Here is a 20,898-nt window from a genome sequence, read left to right on the forward strand (position 1 = left end):
TTCTTCAGCAAACCTTTGAAAGGAAGACTTCTGGCTTACTGCAAGTTTGGCACAAGGGTCTTAAACTTCTGAGGTGCAGTAGTGTATATTATGGGGAAATGTAATAGGAAAAACTTTATGAAGCTAAATGAAAAATTAATCAATACAACAAAGTATCAAGGGAAGCTATGGAGTAACAGCCAGTGGAGATATTCAGGTTCCAATCCTTTTCCCATTGAAATCAGTTTTGCCACTGAACTCCAAGGGAGCAGGACCAGACACCCACACTCATCAGTGAGGGGATGTTTTAGAAACAAAATTAATCCTGCCCTCCAACAGGGTGGTGGACCAAAGTCTAATGCACTGTATGTGATCTTATTATATAATCTGTATGGTACAGTGATAGTTTAGCTCTGTTCTGATTAGTCTATCTGGACAACAAATTTCTCACCACCATATAATAAAACTAATTTATAATGGCCTTAATACAGCACAAATGACAGAGCTGACGGCCAATTATGCACAGAAAGAAAAATAAATAACTGACCTGCAGAAACTGTGTAAACTCCGAGTAGGTAAGGTTCTTCTTTCTGTTATGTCCAAAATGCAGTCGAATAAACTCACAATCCCAATTAAAAGGGATTTGATGATGAATAATGGTCTGTCCAAAAATTTCTTTGACATTTTCTTGGGAGGGGAAAAAAAGCAAATGAGTTGTAGAATAAAATAATTCACCCCTGCCTAAATGTTCCTGGTAGAAAATAAGAAGTTTTATAAGGCCATTTAGAAAGTGTTGTAGTCTGGTCACTTTAGAATAATTTCTAAGTTATATATTCAGAGCCACGTGCAAGAACACATTTACTACAGAATTTAATACCCAAAATTGTACATTACTATGTAAAGCCATGGAATTAATAATTTCATATTTAAATTTAATTAAGAAGCAATTTCTCTTGTAGCACTATAAATAGTTGCTATTTTGTACTCTGATACAGAAATCAATAGTAAGTCCCCATTTCTGCAAGGAGTCAAATTAAGCCTTTTATCAAAAACATGAATACCTGCATCACTGTCTAATGCAATATTTGTCATACTAAGTATGGTTTGATTGAAACTTGATTATTACATTCACACTAGCCTGAATATGTCTATTGAAGATAGGCATAAGAAATGCCACCTAAAGCATATCATTAGCTCAGCAGAAAGCACCTTATTAAAAGCTTCTGATAGTGTCATAAAATATGGCCCTGACACAGAAATCAAACCCTATAAAACATGATTGGTAGTCTCAGTTATTAAAATGTTTTAAGGTAAGTGAAATTAAAGATGTCACCTTTTAAATGAAGTAGAGAGGGAAAAAAACACATTTTAGGGTATGGAATTATATTGTGTGTACTGTACAACCAATCAACCTATAGCATATACAAAGCCCGATACAGAAAAATTAGATGGGGTGTTATGTGCATACAAGTCTGGTATGTGTATGCAAATGGCCAATGGGACACAACTGGACATTTGTTCACACAAATTGGACACATGCAAACTAGACCAGCACATAATTTTCTAAATTCAGCTCAAAAATTTTAAATCAATTCTAAATTTCCTTGTGAAACTAAACTAATTTAAAAGCCCACCACAGAGCTTAAGTTAAAAGAGAAATGCTAAAATATTTTCTTTAAGACAGGACTCTTTTCTGTTAACAACTTAGCTAGCATATTTAACAATGTTTGAGTTTACATTTATCAATAGTACTAGAGGACTCTTATCCTATGAGCAGTTATCTACTCTGTTTCTAAGTGGAAATTCACAGATGTGGACTGCAATATCTTCCGTCCATTTTTCCATCAGACTCTTTCTTTGATGGAAATCTGTTCCCTTCTTTACATTAAGTGATCAGTTGGTTTGTTCATGTTTTAAAGTATATGCTTTTCAGTTCTATAGCTGCCTTCTTTACATGAATCAATGCTACTCCATGATTGTAGAGGCTTTATTGGTTCAGTGTATGAGAAATCATTGTGAGAAGGAAAGAAAGAGGGACGAATGGAAATCTATGGAAGGGGTCAGAGTTCCAGATCAATTCACTAATGTACAAGATTGGGTTTTTGGTTATATCATTTGCCTCACATTATAGTTGCAAGGGAGGTTTCAAAAGTATGGTCATACTCTGGTGACTGTGAATGAAGTGATGTCCACCAGCATATTTGTCACACTGTCCCATGCTCTAATTTTTCTCTTTACTCTGTTCTATCACAGCAGGTGCAGGAACTTATATTTCTACGTTCAAGCTGACAGAGTATTTATAACAACAGAAATTGATAAAATCGGCTAATGTTAAGGTACGTGTACTCCTTTTATTTCCCGAGACAGATGTCAGCAAATTATCAAGATAAACTGCAAGTAGTTCATATCTGATAGAACCATTCAAATAAGAAAGAGATCAGATAGCAATTCGCTAAACTTAAAAAAAAAATTGTAAAAAACACCATTTTATTACAATCTGATAGAAGTTTTTCATCGTCCCCATCAATCCATGCTGCTTATTTACTGAAGTCTCTTCCCAGTCTTTGCTAATCTTTCTGTGGTAGAATTACCTTTTGCTGGACAGATACTCTCCTCCAAGGCAGATATCAATGTAGCTCCATGATGCAGCTTGGATGTGGGCTGCCACACAAATGACATGGCCAGAGCACAGCCCTGTGATGCATCCAATCTACCATCAGCCCCAGAAGTTATAATCCTAAAGTCACATACAAATCCATAGCTCCAGCATTCCAGTGCACTACCTCCAAATTAAAGGCAAGTGCTTAGACAAAATGTTTACATGACTGCCACAGAAATTTTCCACCTGACCATTTAAAGCAAATTATAGCTGTATCTGAACAGCATTTCTTTGAAGGCTTTGCACACCAGATTTTGTCCAATCACCTTCAAATATTTTGAAGATAGGGCCAAAGTCAGCACCTGTGAGGCGCAGTAAATTTTCTCCAAAAGAAGATCCTTTTCAGACAACATTCAATTTCAAGGGAAGAGGCTAAATACCAATCTGAGTTCCAGGCACGCAGATACAAAGATGAGGAGCATGGCATAAGAACCCAAACAGAACACAGGTGCAAATGAGCTCAATCATCATCCCCCTAACCCACCCACCCACAAGGGGGGAAGAGACTGTTACCGCAGAATCGTAACAGTGCTACTCAATCCTTTTGATCTGAGCTATAGTGCTGAAAGTATTCTATTTATATATTTGTTTTACTTTTATATACTGTACTGTATTTTTTTAAACTGTGAACAAATATGAATATCAGCTGCAACCAGGAATAACGTAAATTGCTCCATGTAGCTCTAACATTGCACCTACATCATGACAATCTCCAACAGCCCTTATCTTTTAATCTTGGCTTTCCACTGAGCAGAGGGCTAAACAAGCTGAATTGTACAGCAATTTAGGATAGAATGGAAGTTAGCACATTCTAGTTATGGCTAAGGCCACTGGAAATGCACACAATGGAAATTCTATGTTGCATCACCAATTTAGGATCAGCCTGCAGATTTTTGGCATTTCAAATGTTTTCGGCAGAATGTAAACTTCAGGACTCAGACTATGCTATTGCTCATACATTAAAAAAAGGAAAGGCAGCAGCCCTCACCAACAATTTAACACGAGGGTAAGCACAGAGGCAAAACTGGCAGTTGGACATCTTGGCCCTTGGATAATGACAGGTTTCAGAGTAGCAGCCGTGTTAGTCTGTATCCGCAAAAAGAAAATGAGTACTTGTGGCACCTTAGAGACTAACAAATTTATTTGAGCATAAGCTTTCGTGAGCTACAGCTGCATCCGATGAAGTGAGCTGTAGCTCACAAAAGCTTATGCTCAAATAAATTTGTTAGTCTCTAAGGTGTCACAAGTACTCATTTTTTCTGGCCCTTGGGTGATAGCTACTATAAGATGTCTTACACAAAATGCTTGTACTTTAAATTGAAAAACACTTAAAATGAATTACATTTCATCAAAAATTGAAGACATTTCCTTGGAACAAGGAGAAGGGAGTCATTCTGTAAGATGTCCATGAGATGGGGTTATCAACTTTGTCTCAACTTTTCTGGATACATTGGATAGTGCACAGAATCAAAGCAGCCTTTTAAGTGATCCTGGCTGGGAACCCTGGGTTCTGAGTTCTCTCTTCTCTTTCTAAACTCTCCCAAAATTTAAGATCTGGGAGTATTAAAGCTTGTAACTGAGCCTGAAACTTTAGGCTCACTGTAAGTACAAGTTCATCACTTTAGATAGGCAATGCTTATAGTTTGTGAGGCCTCCAATACAGCCCATGCAAAAACCACAGTTGAGATTTCATAGAAGTTCTACACTCTGCCAGCCTGCATAGCAGAGTTTGTAACTCCCTATCATCTCTCATGAAGCAAAAGGTCACACTAAAGTTACAGGCAAAATCCATTCCACAGATAAGCTATATGAGCATAAGCACGTCAATGTTGGGGCAGGGGGGTTAAGTGAGATTTTATCTGTGTATCCAGGTTCTTTTATGGTCCCCATCACTAAAAGTCTAAACACTAATGTAAGCAATGCACTTCTAAAGTGTTGCTATGATCTTTTGCTATTTCTGCAAAAAGCTAATTTCATTCACTTCCACCTTCAGGATACAAAACAAAAATCAAAACAAAAACCTGCTGTTATTTGCAAATAACATAAAAACATAAAAAACAGAAGACTGTCTGAAAAGCTCCCTGGGGATGTTGCGCAAGTGGTGTGTTAGGGAATAACAGAGGAAGGAATCCAATGGTATATCTACACAGCAACTGGGAGGCGGCTTCCCAGTTCAGGTAGACAGCCATGCACGACCATGCTAAAAATAGCTGTACGGCTTCAGCAGCATGAGCAAGCCACCCCAGCTGCTGCCATTGCTGCCTGTGGCCACACTGTTATTTTTAGTATAATCACTCAGGAGCAGCTAGCACGCGTCTATCTACCCGTTCTGGGAAGCACCCTCCCATCTACTGTATAGCCATACCCCAAGTGTAGCAAGTGCAGCAGTACGCCTGCTAGTGCTGAGGTGGGAGAGTGGGAAGAGGATGATGTATGGGGTGAATAAAAAGGAACTAAAATGAATGGAAATATATTTCTATTCCTATTTAAAAGGTCAGGACCATCATTAATAGTGGCCAAAGTACAAAGGTAATGAATTAATCATTTTTGTGCAAATAAACACGTACAAGTCACTGCTTCCTGCGCTGCTGAGCTCTTGTTCTGTAAATTAACACTGTCCCTGGACTTTAAACTATTTACTATTAAAACTGAATGGGTGCCTCTCACATATCGATAACAGATTATGTTGAGTGGTTCTAGTTGTGAGATTGGAGAGGAGAAAGGGTAGTGGGATAGAAGATTAAACAGAAAAACCATGTGGAAGGACCAAAGAAAGGAAGGGTGCCATTTCTAATTTCACAGGAACTCCTGGAATTATCATAAATAACTAAAATGCATTGATGCATACATCATGTTCCCATATTCACTGCATGTACCTATGATACCACGTTAAACAAAAACCAACCTCAGGTAAGGTAATAAATGTACACTAAGTTTAACATGAAGGTGTGTTGTATTTAAAGTTTGGGGTTTTTTTATCCAATCTCATGAATTAGTTTTAGAGCCTGACTCATGATTTTTGAGCGTTGGGGGTTGGCAAAATAGGAAGTAAACAGTTAGACTGAAAGGCTTCAGAGTAACAGCCGTGTTAGTCTGTATTCGCGAAAAGAAAAGGAGTACTTGTGGCACCTTCGAGACTAACCAATTTGTTTGAGCATAAGCTTTCGTGAGCTACAGCTCACTTCATCAGATGCATACTGTGGAAAATACAGAAGATGTTCTTATACATACAAACCATGAAAAAATGGGTGTTTACCACTACTGAAGTGTTTTCAACTACCTCTCACTCACTCTTCCTCAGCCCCTCCCCATCCTCCAACACTCTCAAAACCGCTACTGTTTCTCGATTTTAAGGAAGATTTAACCCTCTCTTTCCCAAGGAGTAATGTGTTACATTTGTTGGAGTAAATTTACTGGTTTAAAATTAGAAATTTGTTAATAATCCCATCCATCTATAATAGTATAGACAGAGCTTTTGTAAATGCTTTCTTAAGAGATTAGGAGATAGTCTTTTTTTTGCTCTGAGCAACAATATTTAAATGCCTTGCATTAGTCAGCGTTCAAGTATCCAAATACCTTCCAACTTGCTCCAAAAGAATTTGAAAACTGAACACAGGGAAATCATGAACAGGAAAACTGTAAAACAATATACAGTTTCGTTATTTTATCTGTTCTTCTGCTCTTCAGAGCTACAAGGTTTTAAGTTAGCTCAGGTATTTAATTAAAAATCAGTCTCTGAAACATTCCATGAGAATGGCTGTCCTTCTAGCCTCTGCATGAGAAGGTGCAAAATTGGAAGAAAGTGCTTGGACTTGTACACACCAGTTAAGTGACACAATCCAGATCAGTTTAAAGTTTACCCAGTTGACAGTTCAAGAAGAATCCTTTCATTTCCAGTCAAATACCTACTTCTAGAGAAATTTTAAGCAGTCTTGGCAATCCCTGGTTCCAGTCACTTTTACCCCACAAGATGGGGATTATCTGCTTAGCATCAAGCAAAGGCACAGCTCTTTGAGTTATCTCAGAAAACAGAGCTGAAAAGCAAAAACTACCCAATACGAACATTTGCTCTAACCCAATTTCAGTTCAACTAAAAATGTATAGAAAAAAAATCTGTAAATTCTCTCAGCTTTGTAGCATTTGTTTTATATCTTATTTTAAATACTTCTTTCAAGTTAAGAAGGTTTATCATCAATGAAGTAGACAGTTACTTACCTTCATCAATGAAGGTTTAAAAAAATAATCAGGGTCTTAGAATTACCTGATTAGGAAAAGTCCTGACTTGAAAGTATTCTAAAGGTGAACTGTGATTTCACAAATCCTTAGCATGTTTATTATTAAGGGATGCTAAATCCCTTTCTCAAAAATTGTTTTCTTTCTATTACAGCCAAGATTGAAACGGGAATGAATGGTTTAAATGAGGTTGAAAGAACGAGGAGTACTTGTGGCACCTTAGAGACAAACGAATTTATTTGAACACAGTGGGCTTTAGTCCACGAAAGCTTATGCTCAAATAAATTTGTTAGTCTCGAGGTGCCACAAGTACTCCTCGTTCTTTCTGCTGATACAGACTAACACGGCTACCACTCTGAAACCTGTTAAATGAAGTTGTTACTTGTTCAACTAGGTATTGACTGCTAACCATTCCACCCCCCTTTTCTTTTATTTCAATAAACTTTAGATTTTAGATAATTCTCAGTAATGTATAATCTCACATATGTTATCCACTGATAATGGATCAATCTTTCTGACAAAAAGTTTCCATATAAATATAAAGTTGTTAACCTTGACCTCTATGAGATTTTAGGTGTTTCTGTGTAAAAGCTTTACACATAATTTAACAAACAAGTTACTCATTGGGAGTAGAATATAAACATTTTATAAAGAGCTAGTAAGAGTAGAAAAGTGACAGAAAGAGGGCTAAAAAACCAGCAAGAAGCCAAGATGGCCACATTTGTCATGGGTATATATGCAGGGTCAAGCCTAAGGGGAAGAAAAAAAAATCAGAGTGAAGGAAACTACTTGTTGTGTGTTTGAAATGTAACCACAGTTCCAGATCTACAACTGTCTATCAATCGTGCGCGCTAGTTGGCTAGCTCTATTCCATTTCGGTATAATTTCTAATAATTCTCTACATTAAAAATATTTATACATACGGGACATGATATACATGCACAGAACCTTGTACACTACACAGATTAATATACACAATATGCCACTATTAAGTGTGTGTATTTTAAGTCAAGCAATGGGTAATACCTTTGTTTATTCGCACTGATTGGCTAAGGTCAAAAATTACAAATCGAAGAAAACTGGCCTTCTCCCCTCACCCCACAAGGAGTAAATATCTTGTAAGATTCTTTGAAGCAAAGATCCAAAATGGAAATATCACACTTCACCATGATCTCATCTCGTGAGGTCTTTGGAGAGTTTCCTAATTTCACATAACTGAAATTGTCTCCTGCACTCATATGAAGCTAACCTACTGTCTGATACATATGTAATGGGGCGGGGGGGGGAGCCCAGAAATAAACCAATACAGAGGCATCTCCTTAACTCACAAAAGTGATCTGAGACCAATTGCTGATTAGCAAATGTCAGTATTTCATATGAAATTATATTGTGCTTTATATTTCCCCCAAACTCTACACACTTATAATAACCCTGTGAAGGTGGTTATGTATGCCATTTTGCATGTAGGAAAATTGCCAAGCAAGAAGCAACAGGAAGTCAGGGGTACCGCACCACAAAACATATATTATAAAGAAATTAAAACATTTCACAGTACGCCACTAACTATAAAATATACAAGTAATTGCCCTATGGCATATTTTGTAAAACTAATGAACTGGGGATAGTAGTATAAAACTTCCCTACAGCACTCTGATATTAAAAGGAATATCAACTTAAAAATCACAATTCTATCTGAAAGATTGGTTTTAGTTGTATTTTTACAACTAACCTTATAATAATTGAAAGAGGACAAATTTGTATCTATTTTTAGAGATTGCCTTGTGCATTTGACACCACTTTGTGTTTAGTCAGTTTCCCTTGTTTTGTGATCCTCTAATACAGCCACAGAAGAGGGAAAACACAATTTAACAGTAGGAAGCTCTGACCATAAAACCACCAAAATCAGCACAGAGGGACACAAGGGCATATGTACTCCGTGACATTACTTTTAACTCATTTTTTGAACCAGCTGTTTCAACTTGACTATGTTCATGTACATTTGTGAGAAATCGGGGCATCATCACTTTTTTGGTGAGAATTAATGTAATGGATTGCTTTGTCAGTTTGACTGCTAGCTAGTACCTGAATTTACTGTTTCTTTTTATAAAGTTCTTACATATTATTTCTCTTTAGGATGTGGCAGCCCCTGAGTGCTTAATATTTTGCCCTGTTTGTTAATCATGTCACTGTATACGAGTAATGATTCAAGCAATACTATATATATTTTTTCAGAAAAAGGCTCGTGCATGATTTGAGTTTCACCACTACCTCAAAAATTGGTGCAAAAATTTTCAGAAATTGCTGGTACAGACAGTAAGTGGCTACAAATCCAAGCATAAATTGCATTATCTTTATTGAAAGCTTTATTCTTTTGGATAAAATTAACATTTCGCACTCCATGTATTAAAATTCTCAGCATTAAATGTTTTCTAATCTAAATATACATTTTAGCTTAACATTAAATAACAAATCTACAATTTATTATAATCAGTAAGCTTTTATCTATTCAGTAACATGGTAAAATGAAACTCTTTCACCTACAGAATCCTGTTCAGTTCAGTTCTTACTCAGTGATAAAAATTAGACTGTAACAATAAAAGTCTAAAAGCCAAATTCCACTCTTACTTACATGGGTTCAGCTCAGGAGTTGTACCCATATAAGATAGAGTAGAATTTGTCCTTAAAACAGGAAAATTAAATTGGGATTTCTAAAACATGAATTAGAACATCTTCATTTCTACCTGCAACCCCTATTATCTTCTCAATAAATGTAGTAACAGTTCTCCAAAGGTGGTACCTGGAGATCCTGAACTTCTTAAAAAAATCCCTTCAGGAATGAAGGAATTAGTACCCATGGTTCACTATGTTACAGGACAGTCCTGCACAAGCAAGTTTTACACCACCTATTTTGGGAATGTGTAAGAGTCAATGATTCAACAAAGTATAGTAATTACATTTTTGGATTTCTTACGCTTGTGTTCTAACCAACACTTTGAAAAAATGAAAACAAATTTTACCTATAGATACCCTTTTAGGAAATCAGTACTGTATGTGCAGAACTATACGTATTTCCGGTTAGATTTCCAGGGAGTCTTGGCCATTCTTGCTATCGATACTATTGACCTTAATCTGTTAAAATGCTTTCTGAGAGTATTCTTACCAAATGTCACTTCTCCATTGCCACTCTTGTCAAACAACTGAAAAGCAACAATGAACATTGCATCTGGAGTACACAAAACTGACTCAAATGCCAAAAATTCTTGATAGGAGATCAACCTACAAAGGAAAAACAGAAGTTAAAGGCTTTAAAAGATATTCACAAGGGCCATAAAGGTTGGGGTTTGATAATTTGGAAGGCTTCACAATCCAGTGATTAAGAACAGGTGACAAGAAAACGGATTCTATGTTAAAAATGGGAACAAATGTGCTGTGTCGCCTTAGGGAAGTCACAACCCCTGTGACTCAGTTTCCAATTGCATTCAGATCTGTGGACACAACTCTCAGTGTGAGCCTAGTATTTAATACTTCATAATTATTTTTCAAGTGCTGTTCTACTTGGATTTACAAAGTGTGAAGTAACAAAGCATTTCTGCTGAAATGAAATTTGGAGGGTTGCCACTGCTAATATACATGCTGTACCAGAAAAAGTTGGATTTTTTATGAACCAACATACAGATAAAAATGAGATTTTCCTCGCAAAATGCAGAATATAAACAAACCTTGAAATTCTTTTAAGAACACTGAAATAATACACTACTCTTCAAATTAAGCAAGCAAAACGCGTATAACTGCTACAGTTCTGAATTTCAGATTAGCAGGTGTCTAGAAAAATAGTTACAGTATAACACGAAGCCCATTTTATTCACATTCCATCATTAATTTCTTTATCTACTTTATTTTAACATCAATTAGGTATTTTTTTATTTCATTGTAATCTCCAAAATAAGTTTAAACCACAAAAATGAACTGCATCTATAGCAATAAAGAAACATGCATAACATTTTTGCAGATTGTCAAGGTAAGAAGTCTCAAAAAAATATTTATTGATCTCAATTTACAAAATATAGCCTTCCAGTACTCTCAGTGCTGAAGGATGAACTCAGTTCATAGCAGTTATTTTGCACTGGGACTGTTCATGTCTGAAGACCCCAGTTGAACAGATGCATATTTTATGAAACAGTTTAATGGATTAGGCCATAGTAGCCATTAGTTCATCTAGCCCTTATACACACACTAACCAAAATATAGATCCTTATAACAAGATCCTTTACTTTCCATATTCCCACTGAACTAGACTCTAGAAACATTATGGGCCACTAAACAGGAAAATTCTCAACTTTGACATTTCTATCATAGACCACCAGTCTAACAATTTACAAAAATGAGTTTCTTCCACAAGGTGATGATTTTGGAAAAGGAGCCCTCTACCAAGAAAGCCAAACACTGCTGCTGCTGAGTTCAATCCCAGAAAAATGACAAACGTATCAAACTAAAGGACAGAACAACTATTTTTACAAAAACCTTTCTAAGGTGCACCTAAAGCAAACAGGTACCCAAATACTCCATCTTTTTCCAGAACGGTCATAAACTTTTTGGTTATTCTTGACCATTTTTTCTAGGATTGTTAATCCTTCTTGAGTTACTTAAAACTTGAGAACTTAATTTTTAGGGGCAGACTAGTTAATGGTTATTCAGAAGACCTTGGTTCTATTCCCAGGTTTTGCAATTGATCTGCAGTGTGACTATGGGTAGTCGCTTCAGTTCTGTGTGTGTGTACACAAAAGGTACATTAATACCTACCTAAACATTGTAAAGCAATTTTAGATCCTCTGAAAAGCGTAATGTATTATTACAATTTAGTTGTAGACTAAAGTAATTAATAATGTTATAAATGAAACTACCTCTAGAAATAATACAGTTATCTAAGACTGAAATTTGGTATAAGATGCTAAGACTCACAATGAAGGCTACAAAAGACTATGCTTCTGGAAAAAAAATTCAGGGATAAACCTGATGATGTTACCATATAGGGACAGAATAAATCTTTCACATGAGAAAATCCTGACTAGAGATAAATATAGATCTGAAGATTCCAGAAGGCGCAGTTTCAGACAACTGAGTGTCCAAATATTTTGTATTCCAGATCACACAATAATAGTTCCCCATCACATCATCAGTTATTTGCATATAATGCATAGTCATTTTATTTTTAATTGTACAACTAAAACTTCACATTTAAGTTGCAATTCACATCATCCTATTTTTCTAATAACTTCTACTTTTGAACAAAAAGTTATTTATAACACCAAGTTACTATTTCAAACATCCCTCACAAGCAAATATGATATAGAATCATATCCTTATTTTTTCTGTTCCCTGTTCACATTTATTTCTAGATTAATTTTGTGTTCTTAACTGTGAGGAAATAACGCTTTGACACAAAGCATGCAGCAGTCTGGTGCTCTGTGAATTGTCTCACATAATTCTGAAAATGGAACTCCATCTTAGCCTAGGGAAATCCTATTTTAGTTATGCGTTTTCCTGAACTGAGACTACTGATCAGATTAAACAGTATTCTGCATCTGAATCAGAACTAGAAACTAGGACAAAACCAAATGCATTTTCATTTGTGACTCTTTTAGGATCTGAACCCACGACTCCTAAATAAATCCAACTCTGAGTTCCTATCTCCCACCAATTTTGGACGATAGCAACAAGAGAAAAGAAACACTTTTCTAGACCCAGTCAACTAAGAATTAATTGCTTAAATTGTGAGTGGAAGAGAAAGAGGTATTAAAGAAAGCATTAAAAAAGAAAGTTAAAATGCCTACTAGTAAATTTGAAAAAAGATTAGTTTTATGCAATCAAGATTATTTTAATCACATTTTTCTATCCTGTTAAATAATCTAAAATAGATTTTAGAGATACACCTCTACCCCGATATAATGCGGTCCTCGGGAGCCAAAAAATCTTACCCCCTTATAGATGAAATCGCGTTATAAACTTGCTTTGATCCACCGGAGTGCGCAGCCCCGCCCCCCCGGAGCGCTGCTTTACATCCTTTACATGTTATATCCGAATTCGTGTTATATTGGGTCCCGTTATATCGGGGTAAAGGTGTAATTTTTGCCCTCTAATATGCAGCATGCTTCACTCTGTAATTTGTAAAAATTAACCAGTGAGCTCTTTTTCCAAGGTGTAGATTGTCATATTCTGGAGAGCAGGCTCAAGCCTCATAAAAATGAAACCGTAAGTGAATAGAAAATTAGAGAATACTGCATTAATTTGTAAATACCAATCAAGATATAAACCATATTTTACTAGTCCTATTCATATTTTGAGAATGTTTTGATATGAAAGCTCTCAACTACAAAAACCCAAACACTAGTGAAGGTGGAATAAGAAGATGTTATAAGTACTTGCTCTTCTGAATTTTAAGCAGCAGATTTCATGATCAGTAGATGTAAACTACATTTATTGCATCAAGTGGTGGAGGTTTTGCTTTTTCACAATAGGCATATAAGGCTGGAAATATTGGCCGTTACTCATGGAGGGTGCTAAAATTACCATTAGCCAATGAGCAAAGAAATGCTCAAAAACTGAGAAGGCAAGCTAAATCTGGACAAGTTAATGCTCAAATACCTTGGCTGCCTTCCAACCTCTTCTGTCTCTGTAAAAATCCAAACTCTGGATAGTAAGTTACACATTATTTCATCATATTTTATCACCTGCATGAATACACTGATCTCGCTCTGAACAATAGTGTCCAAACAAAAAGCTACACACAAAACAGAAAGTGGTAGAAAACCAGCAATTTCTCAGTCGGAGGGTCTGCTATAAGAAGTGAAAGACACTCTTGACTCCTAACTGTACAAAAAGTCCTTTTATAAAACCACTCTTCAAATAAACACACTTCTAAAAGATGACCAACAGCTGCGGGAGAAAGCAAAATATTACAGATTTGCTTGTTTACTGATCATGATTTCAAAAAGATACGTATATTCAGCCATATTGCTGGTGATGCATCCCATCACATCCATATGTTAGAGACAGTAATGTAACTTTTTTGGGTTATCAAATACCTCCTAAAAGTCCAAGGAGAAACGTTGCAACCTTATTTAACAAACATTATGTAACTATATAACAGAGTAAATTCTATCTTTGCTATTTAACACAAATTATATGCATTTCATAGAACGATAATTTTAGTTATCAAGTGAAGATACCAAACCTTCTTGATCAGGGTGCTTGAAATATAAAATAAAATGTTCTAAAATACTACAATAAAGGAAAACAAAAGCCATCTGAATACCATCCAGGGTCAGATTTACACTTACAGAACCAAGGAAAATAAGAGGCTTTCAATTTCAAATAAATGAAATTTATCTATGAAAAACAGATTGTATTCTATTTTAATAGCAGCCTTCCATCTCTTCTCTACCAAATGCCCACTCCTCTCTGATGGTATTTTTGACCTCTGCTCTGATGCTTCTTAACCTCTTGGCTCCACTTTAACAACATCTATGCTTCTTGCTACAATACAATGCCAAACCGGAATGCCTACATGCAGCAATGGAAAAGAGCAAGAAGGCAAGGCTACTTTGGAACAGAGTCGGTTAAAAAAATAACATACATCTTAAGACTGGGCATTTTGTAAAATAGTTTCAGAGAGCAATTTATAAACAAGGACTACTGTTCATAAGCAATGATTAAAAAACTGTGCAGTATAACCTTATCTTGATTAGGTTATACTTTTCTTCCTAAATAAAAAGTGTTTGGTGTCTCTCTTGCCAAGAGGTTCTCAGTGGTTTGATCTGTATGTGAATCGTGGCAGTGAGGTATTATAAAGACCACACACTACAGAACATGCATGACATCTTTTTTTATTTTTCCAAGCTGTGTTTAATTATGGATACTGAAGACCAGGGGGTGGGCAAACTTTTTGGCCCAAGGGCCACATCTGGGAATAGAAATTGCATGGTGGGCCATGAATGCTCACAAAATTGGAGTTGGGGTGCAGGAGGGGGTGAGGGCTCTGGGGTGGGACCAAAAATGAGGAGTTCAGGGTGCAGGAGGGTCCTCTGGGATGGGGTTGGGGTGCGGGAATGGGGGGGAAGGCTCTGGCTGGGGGTGCGGGCTCAGGGGTGGGGCTGGGGATGAGGGGATTGGGGTGCAGGAGGGTGCTCTGGACTGGAATCAAGGGATTCGGAAGACGGGAAGGGGATCAGGGCTGGGGCAGGGGCTTGGAGCATGGGGAAGGGCTCTGGGCAGCACTTAACTCAAGTGGCTCCCAGAAGCAGCGGCATGTCCCTCTCCGGCTCCTACACAGAGGCATGGCCAGGTGGCTCTGCACGCTGCCCCGTCCATTGGTTCCCAGCCAATGGGAGCTGCAGGGGCTGCACTTGGGGTGGGGAAAGCATACAGAGTGGAGGCCCCTGGTTGCCCCTACACATAGGAACCAGAAGGGGGCCATGCCGCTGCTTCCGGGAGCCACGTGGAGTGGCCCCCGACCTGCTCCCCGGCTGGAGCGGGGCAAGTCCCAGACCCTGCTCCCCAGCGGGAGCTCGAGGGCCGGATTAAAATGGCTGGCAGGCCAGATGTGGCCTGTGGGCCATAGTTTGCCCACCCCGATAAAGACTCTACAGTTGCTGATCATGGACCTGAATAAATTGAGAATGAACTTCTTCAAGGCAATCATGAAAAAATGGGTGTACTTATTTTAACCAAAAATGTAGCCATTCTGTTAGGCATACACAATGGCCTCTGGCTAAACCCCACATTAATAACCTAAATACTATGTTAACCCCTCAGTTAAAGCACCTTAAAAATTGTTATACTCTATATTCTCACTAATCTGAAACAAAATTATCTACTGAATTTGAGAAAAATCTCATTATTTAGGTAAACAAACAAGCTCATACAGCTCAACACAAATAGTAAGGTATTGTTTTAGAAGGCAATAAAGTAACCAGAAGACATATTAAATCATTTGCCAATTATACGCTTTTAAAGGAAAGCAAAGTTCTCACCCATCCTTTGTTTGATCTGCTACTCCCGCCAACAGTTGCACTGTTTTAGGATTATAATTTGGGTCTGTGTATAGTCCTAGGTATCTCTGTACAAAATCTCCTGGTGTCATGTAATGCTCTCCATCTTTCTCAACAGTGGCATACTAAAGAAAAAGAGAGAAAACAAAATAACATAATTTGGATGATTAGGTTAGCAGCTACTGAATTGATACGATATTTTCTGTCTTATTATCTATCCCTTTCTTAATGATTCCCAACATTCTGTTTGCTTTGTTGACTGCTACTGCACATTGAGTGGATATTTTCAGAGAATGATCCACAATGACTCCAACATCTCTTTCTTGAGTGTTAACAGCTAATTTAGACCCCATCATTTTGTATGTATAGTTGAGATGATGTTTTCCAAAGTGCATTACTTTGCATTTATCAACAAAATTTCATCTGCCATTTTGTTGCCCAGTCACCCAGTGTTGTGAGATCCCTTTGTAACTCTGCGCAGTCTGCTTTGGACTTAACTATTTTGAATAGTTTCGTATCATCTGCAAATTTTGCCACCTCACTGTTTACCCATTTTTCAGGGCACATTAACAAACTTGACATTATCCCTTTAATTATTATAATTCTAGAACTTCTTGAAGAAAAAAAGGAGAGGAAATGCCTGGTTTTAGGACTACAGTAACCTGAGGCAGAGCATACCTAGTCTAGTCTCATCCCATCTCCTTGCAAAGGCAGGATGTAGAGCCTACCGCTATTCCTACAGAAGCATTAGATATTAAAAAGTGATACTACATTTGCTCATAATATAACAGTTTTCAGACTTTTGGGTATTTGTGACCGGGGTCATAGTGGGGAGCTTGCTATGGTCACTCAATTAGGGTGAACTGCAAAGAATGGGGCAGCCAAACCCCAAAAAGCTGCTGGATATTCCAATACTTAGATTCACCAAACCAGCTTCTTTATTACCTTATTGGTTACTGAGAAGTCCAAACAACACAGTTCCCTTAAAATGATCCAGCCTCAGGCCTCCATCCACGGACCCACGTCAAATATGATGAATATTTCTGTAAATCTTATTTCATCATTTGAAAGAAAAAGTTCTACCAGTCCCAAAGGATCAGACACATTACCTCCCAGGTTAATGAATGTTTCAGATTCTACCCAAATGCACACTACAGCCAATTCTTATTAACTAAACTAAAATTTATTTAAAAAACAAGAGAGAGAAACATACAGTAAAAAGATTAATATACATACAGACATGAGTTCAATTCTTGAGGTTCAGATTCGTAGTAGAGATGGTGAGCTTTGTAGTTGCAAAGAGTTCCTTTAGAATTCAGTTCATAGGTCATACTCCAATGTACAAATATCATATTCAGGGAGTACTAGAATAACTGGGATCTCAGTGTTGCGACTCAAACATCCCCTAATGAAGCATAAGCAGATCCAAGATGACAGAATCACGACCCAAGGATCTTTTATAAAATTTCATGTCTTTTGACAAGTTGGAATTCCTCAGAGAATAAAAGGTAATTAGGATGACTTTGAAGGAGGTCCATCACGGGTACTTAGCTATACAAATTAATGTAAGGCCACTTGCTTGTTCCTCCACCATTCACAGTACATTTCAAAGAGAGATGAATACTGAGATATCCCATGTTACAATTCATTTACATGATAGGATGTTCTTTTGACCTCTGAATTATCAGAATACAGCATAGACAGGGACTATTAATTACATTGTCCACCCTACTTATACATATGTAAATACACAAACATTAGCTCCTTACATGTCTTTTGAGGGTTATTTATTTTTCAGGATGTTTAACCCTTTCTAGCTATGCATCACACCCCCAACGTTAGTCTGGTGTGGAAGGGCGAAATTAGAGCTCCTGGGTACACCTTAAGGATCTTCCAACATTGATATGAGCTGTGTTTACATTGAATTTTTTGTAAGGCCAAAGTATTGATGCTTGCTTTGGCCCCAGCCAAAAACTTAGCCCATACTTTGTGAAACACTTTAATGGATATGTTAATTTAACACATAGACCAAACCCTGGAATCACTAATGTTCTTCAGAGAGCACTTACTCTGGTATTCAGCCCTGAAGGCTGTGAGGTGTTGTACCCCAGTTTCCCTTTGTGCACAGCAGTTCAAGCTTGTCGTGGTTTTTCTGCTGTGGAAAGTTTTAGAAATATACCTATGCATTAGCTGTGAAGCCTCAACATTATAAGGCTTTTTAAACACAAAGTGTGTTCTTGTTGAACCAAACAGCATAATCATAAAGGTTTCTATTATGTACCACTCTTAACACGTTCAAGAGCTTTTCCAAAAGACCATGCACATTGTACATTTTTACAGTTCTTTGTATCAGCAACAAATTAGTTACAACCATTAGCAATAACATTAACATCAGTTCTATCATGTGTACATTTACAATTATTTTTGTCATGCCAAGCCTTTGGTTTAGACAAATCATTCTTTAGGTCAGCTTGTTCAATATCCCTTTTGAATCTTTGTAGCTTTTTCTTGACCTCAGGTCTTCCTTAACATAGGCTTTCAGTTTAACCAATTCCTTGAGGTTTTGGTATTTTAGGGTTAATATAAATAACCCTGTGGCTTTTATTTGCAAGGTTTAATCCTTCCTTTCCTCACTATCCACTAGGGTCAAAATCTGAACTCTTTTGTGTAACAGAATCCATTGGCTGGCTGGGTGCATCATCTTTGCTAATGGCTATGGGCAAGTCTTTCTCCCCCCCATCCCCGTCAGTCTGGTCATTTGCATTAACACAGACCTTAGCTTGTTTACTAGTTTTCAAATCTTCAAGCTTTACCAATTCCAAGGCTGCACTCTATCTTAAAGAGATACCATCAATTTTCACTAGCATGTTATTCTCTTTTGTCTTTCCATTACCAAACTCTGCTTCCACATGGAATCAGATGTCAAGTCCACTAAGAGACTACAAGTCATATCCAAAATATCTGGAGACAAGAGTTTGCCTGCTCTCCCCTGCATCCTTGTAATCCAGTAACCAGATCTTTCTTCAGTATCTGAGTCACAGACTGCTTACTTAAAGAATCAACAACATTGTCTCCCCAACAAGCTGGTTAAGCTTATAGGGCTGTTTAAATTCCCTAAAAATTTTTATTGCATTTGAAATCTTTTCAAAGCTATCCACACTGGGCCTTTCTAAATCAAAGTCAGTGGATCTATATAACTCAGAAAGAATCTGGCAGTTAGGAACTGGAACAAGTCTCCCAAACAAATTGTTGCTTTCTCTATCCAGTGATTCATCCTGAGTTAACTCTACCAAATCAATTCCACACCCATCAGTTGCAGTGAACTGTTTGTTAAAACTACCCTGAAGATTTCTCTTCAGGAATCTTTCTAAGCAACAACCCATTTTTCACAGAAGTTCTGCCCTTAGCCTTTTCACCTAGGGCTTGCTCTAAAGGAACATTTTCCTGAGCAACAACAGACTTTCTGGGTTTCACTTAAATCCAGAATCATCTCTGTCCCCTCAGAAAGATTTTCACAAAACGCCCTTTCAGGTAAACTGCTAGACTTCATAGTCACAAGATTAGAAACATTCTCTTCCTTGTTACAAGTTTCCACACTGTAAACTCAGGCAAACATCCTTGCAAAACCTTCTTAAGATTCCCTTTCCATTTTAAAATAATGTTTGTGGGTAACATAGTCAGATTACCTTCATGCTTTCCTTGTGCCCTGGCTATATCACCCTGATCAGACAAGGCTGTTGTATCTTTACTCAGCAACATACTAGCAACAGGCAAAATAGAAGCACCAGAATCGCTTGGTCTCTGGGAGCAATTTATGACATTAACTGGATACAACCTAGTTACAATAGCATCCCTAGAAGACACAAATTCAGAAACATTTCCTTCCTGGGCTTTAGTTGTATCCAGAATCAGCTCTGGGTCAACTGATAAATTTTCAACCATCATAGGCTGACAGGATTCTACTGTCTGCTTTACAGACAGAAAAGAGCTGGAGAAACATTCCCCTTTAACAGACAAACAGCTTGGCATATCTTTTCTTTTGTCCCAGCACACATGGCTGTTCACAGACAATTGCTTGGAGACTGGGATAGCTCCCTTCATAGGCAAGTCATTACCCCTCACAGACTCAGAAACATTTCCTTCACTGTCACAATTCTCCACACTGGTAACAGGTAAGGTGTAGGGATACTCATGTTCCACTAATCTTGCCTTCCCAAACTGCTGATTAGACAAAGCTATCAGCTCAGAGGGCTGCCTATGCTCATCTAAACTTTCTTTGCCTTTCCCTCCCCTATCATATAAACTGCTGTTTTCTACAAATAGTGTCTTATTACACTGAGCTATTTTAAGGACATCACTTTTACCTGGGTCAGGCTTACTTTCCCAAACTTTATTAGCCAACATTCCCATCACCCATAAAAAAATTACCCTTTTCTTCCTCAATTAGGGCTTTAACCTGATCACCAACTTTAATTTTTTCTAGAGAAACATCTTCCTGAGCCTTATCTAATGTTAGATTCACTCCTGAGATACCAGACAGACAAATAGGAATTTTTTCCACATATGCACTGCTTCTTTGCACAGATAAACAGCTATCTTCCTCATACAAACATTTGGAGAAACCTTCCATAGACAAATCCTTGCCCCTGGTAGACACAGGTTCAGGATTATTTCTTTCCTGTGACTGGTTTATGTCATCAACTTGACTGAACAAAGTTTTAATATCATCCCCAATCAAAAGATCCTTAGGCAATAACTTCTTTCCACCAGCTATAACTTCATGTTTAACACCATTCCATTCAAGATGGATTCTGGCTAAAGGCATACTTACAGTAAACTCATAGAGGATTACAATATTCATACGCTAATTTGGTAAATAATCTTCTTCTTTGACAAAATCTGTTTTAACAAGAGTAATATTAGCTGTATTTTGCCCTGAACAGCTTTTACGATTGACGTTTACATTCTCTGCACAAGTTA

At 37.4% G+C, this 20,898-nt stretch overlaps 1 protein-coding gene across 4 annotated transcripts in view; it reads right to left on the minus strand.

The window, feature by feature from the left end:
* The window catches only part of SLC25A12 (solute carrier family 25 member 12), a 73,486-nt gene that overhangs the window by 45,058 nt on the left and 7,530 nt on the right, over positions 1–20,898 (minus strand). For 3 of the 4 annotated variants that reach the window (XM_073305822.1, XM_073305823.1, XM_073305820.1), the window contains exons 3-5: positions 15,901–16,043; positions 10,032–10,147; positions 527–666 (exon numbers count right to left, since the gene is read on the minus strand). In XM_073305822.1, coding sequence (XP_073161923.1) covers positions 527–666; positions 10,032–10,147; positions 15,901–16,043 — 399 coding nt within the window. Of the gene's footprint in view, positions 1–526; positions 667–10,031; positions 10,148–15,900; positions 16,044–17,154; positions 17,324–20,898 lie in introns of all 4 variants that reach the window. The other variant, XM_073305821.1, reaches the window with a different exon arrangement.

The sequence above is a fragment of the Lepidochelys kempii genome, chromosome 11 (assembly GCF_965140265.1).
Source record: "Lepidochelys kempii isolate rLepKem1 chromosome 11, rLepKem1.hap2, whole genome shotgun sequence".
Classification (NCBI taxonomy): Eukaryota; Metazoa; Chordata; order Testudines; family Cheloniidae; genus Lepidochelys; species Lepidochelys kempii.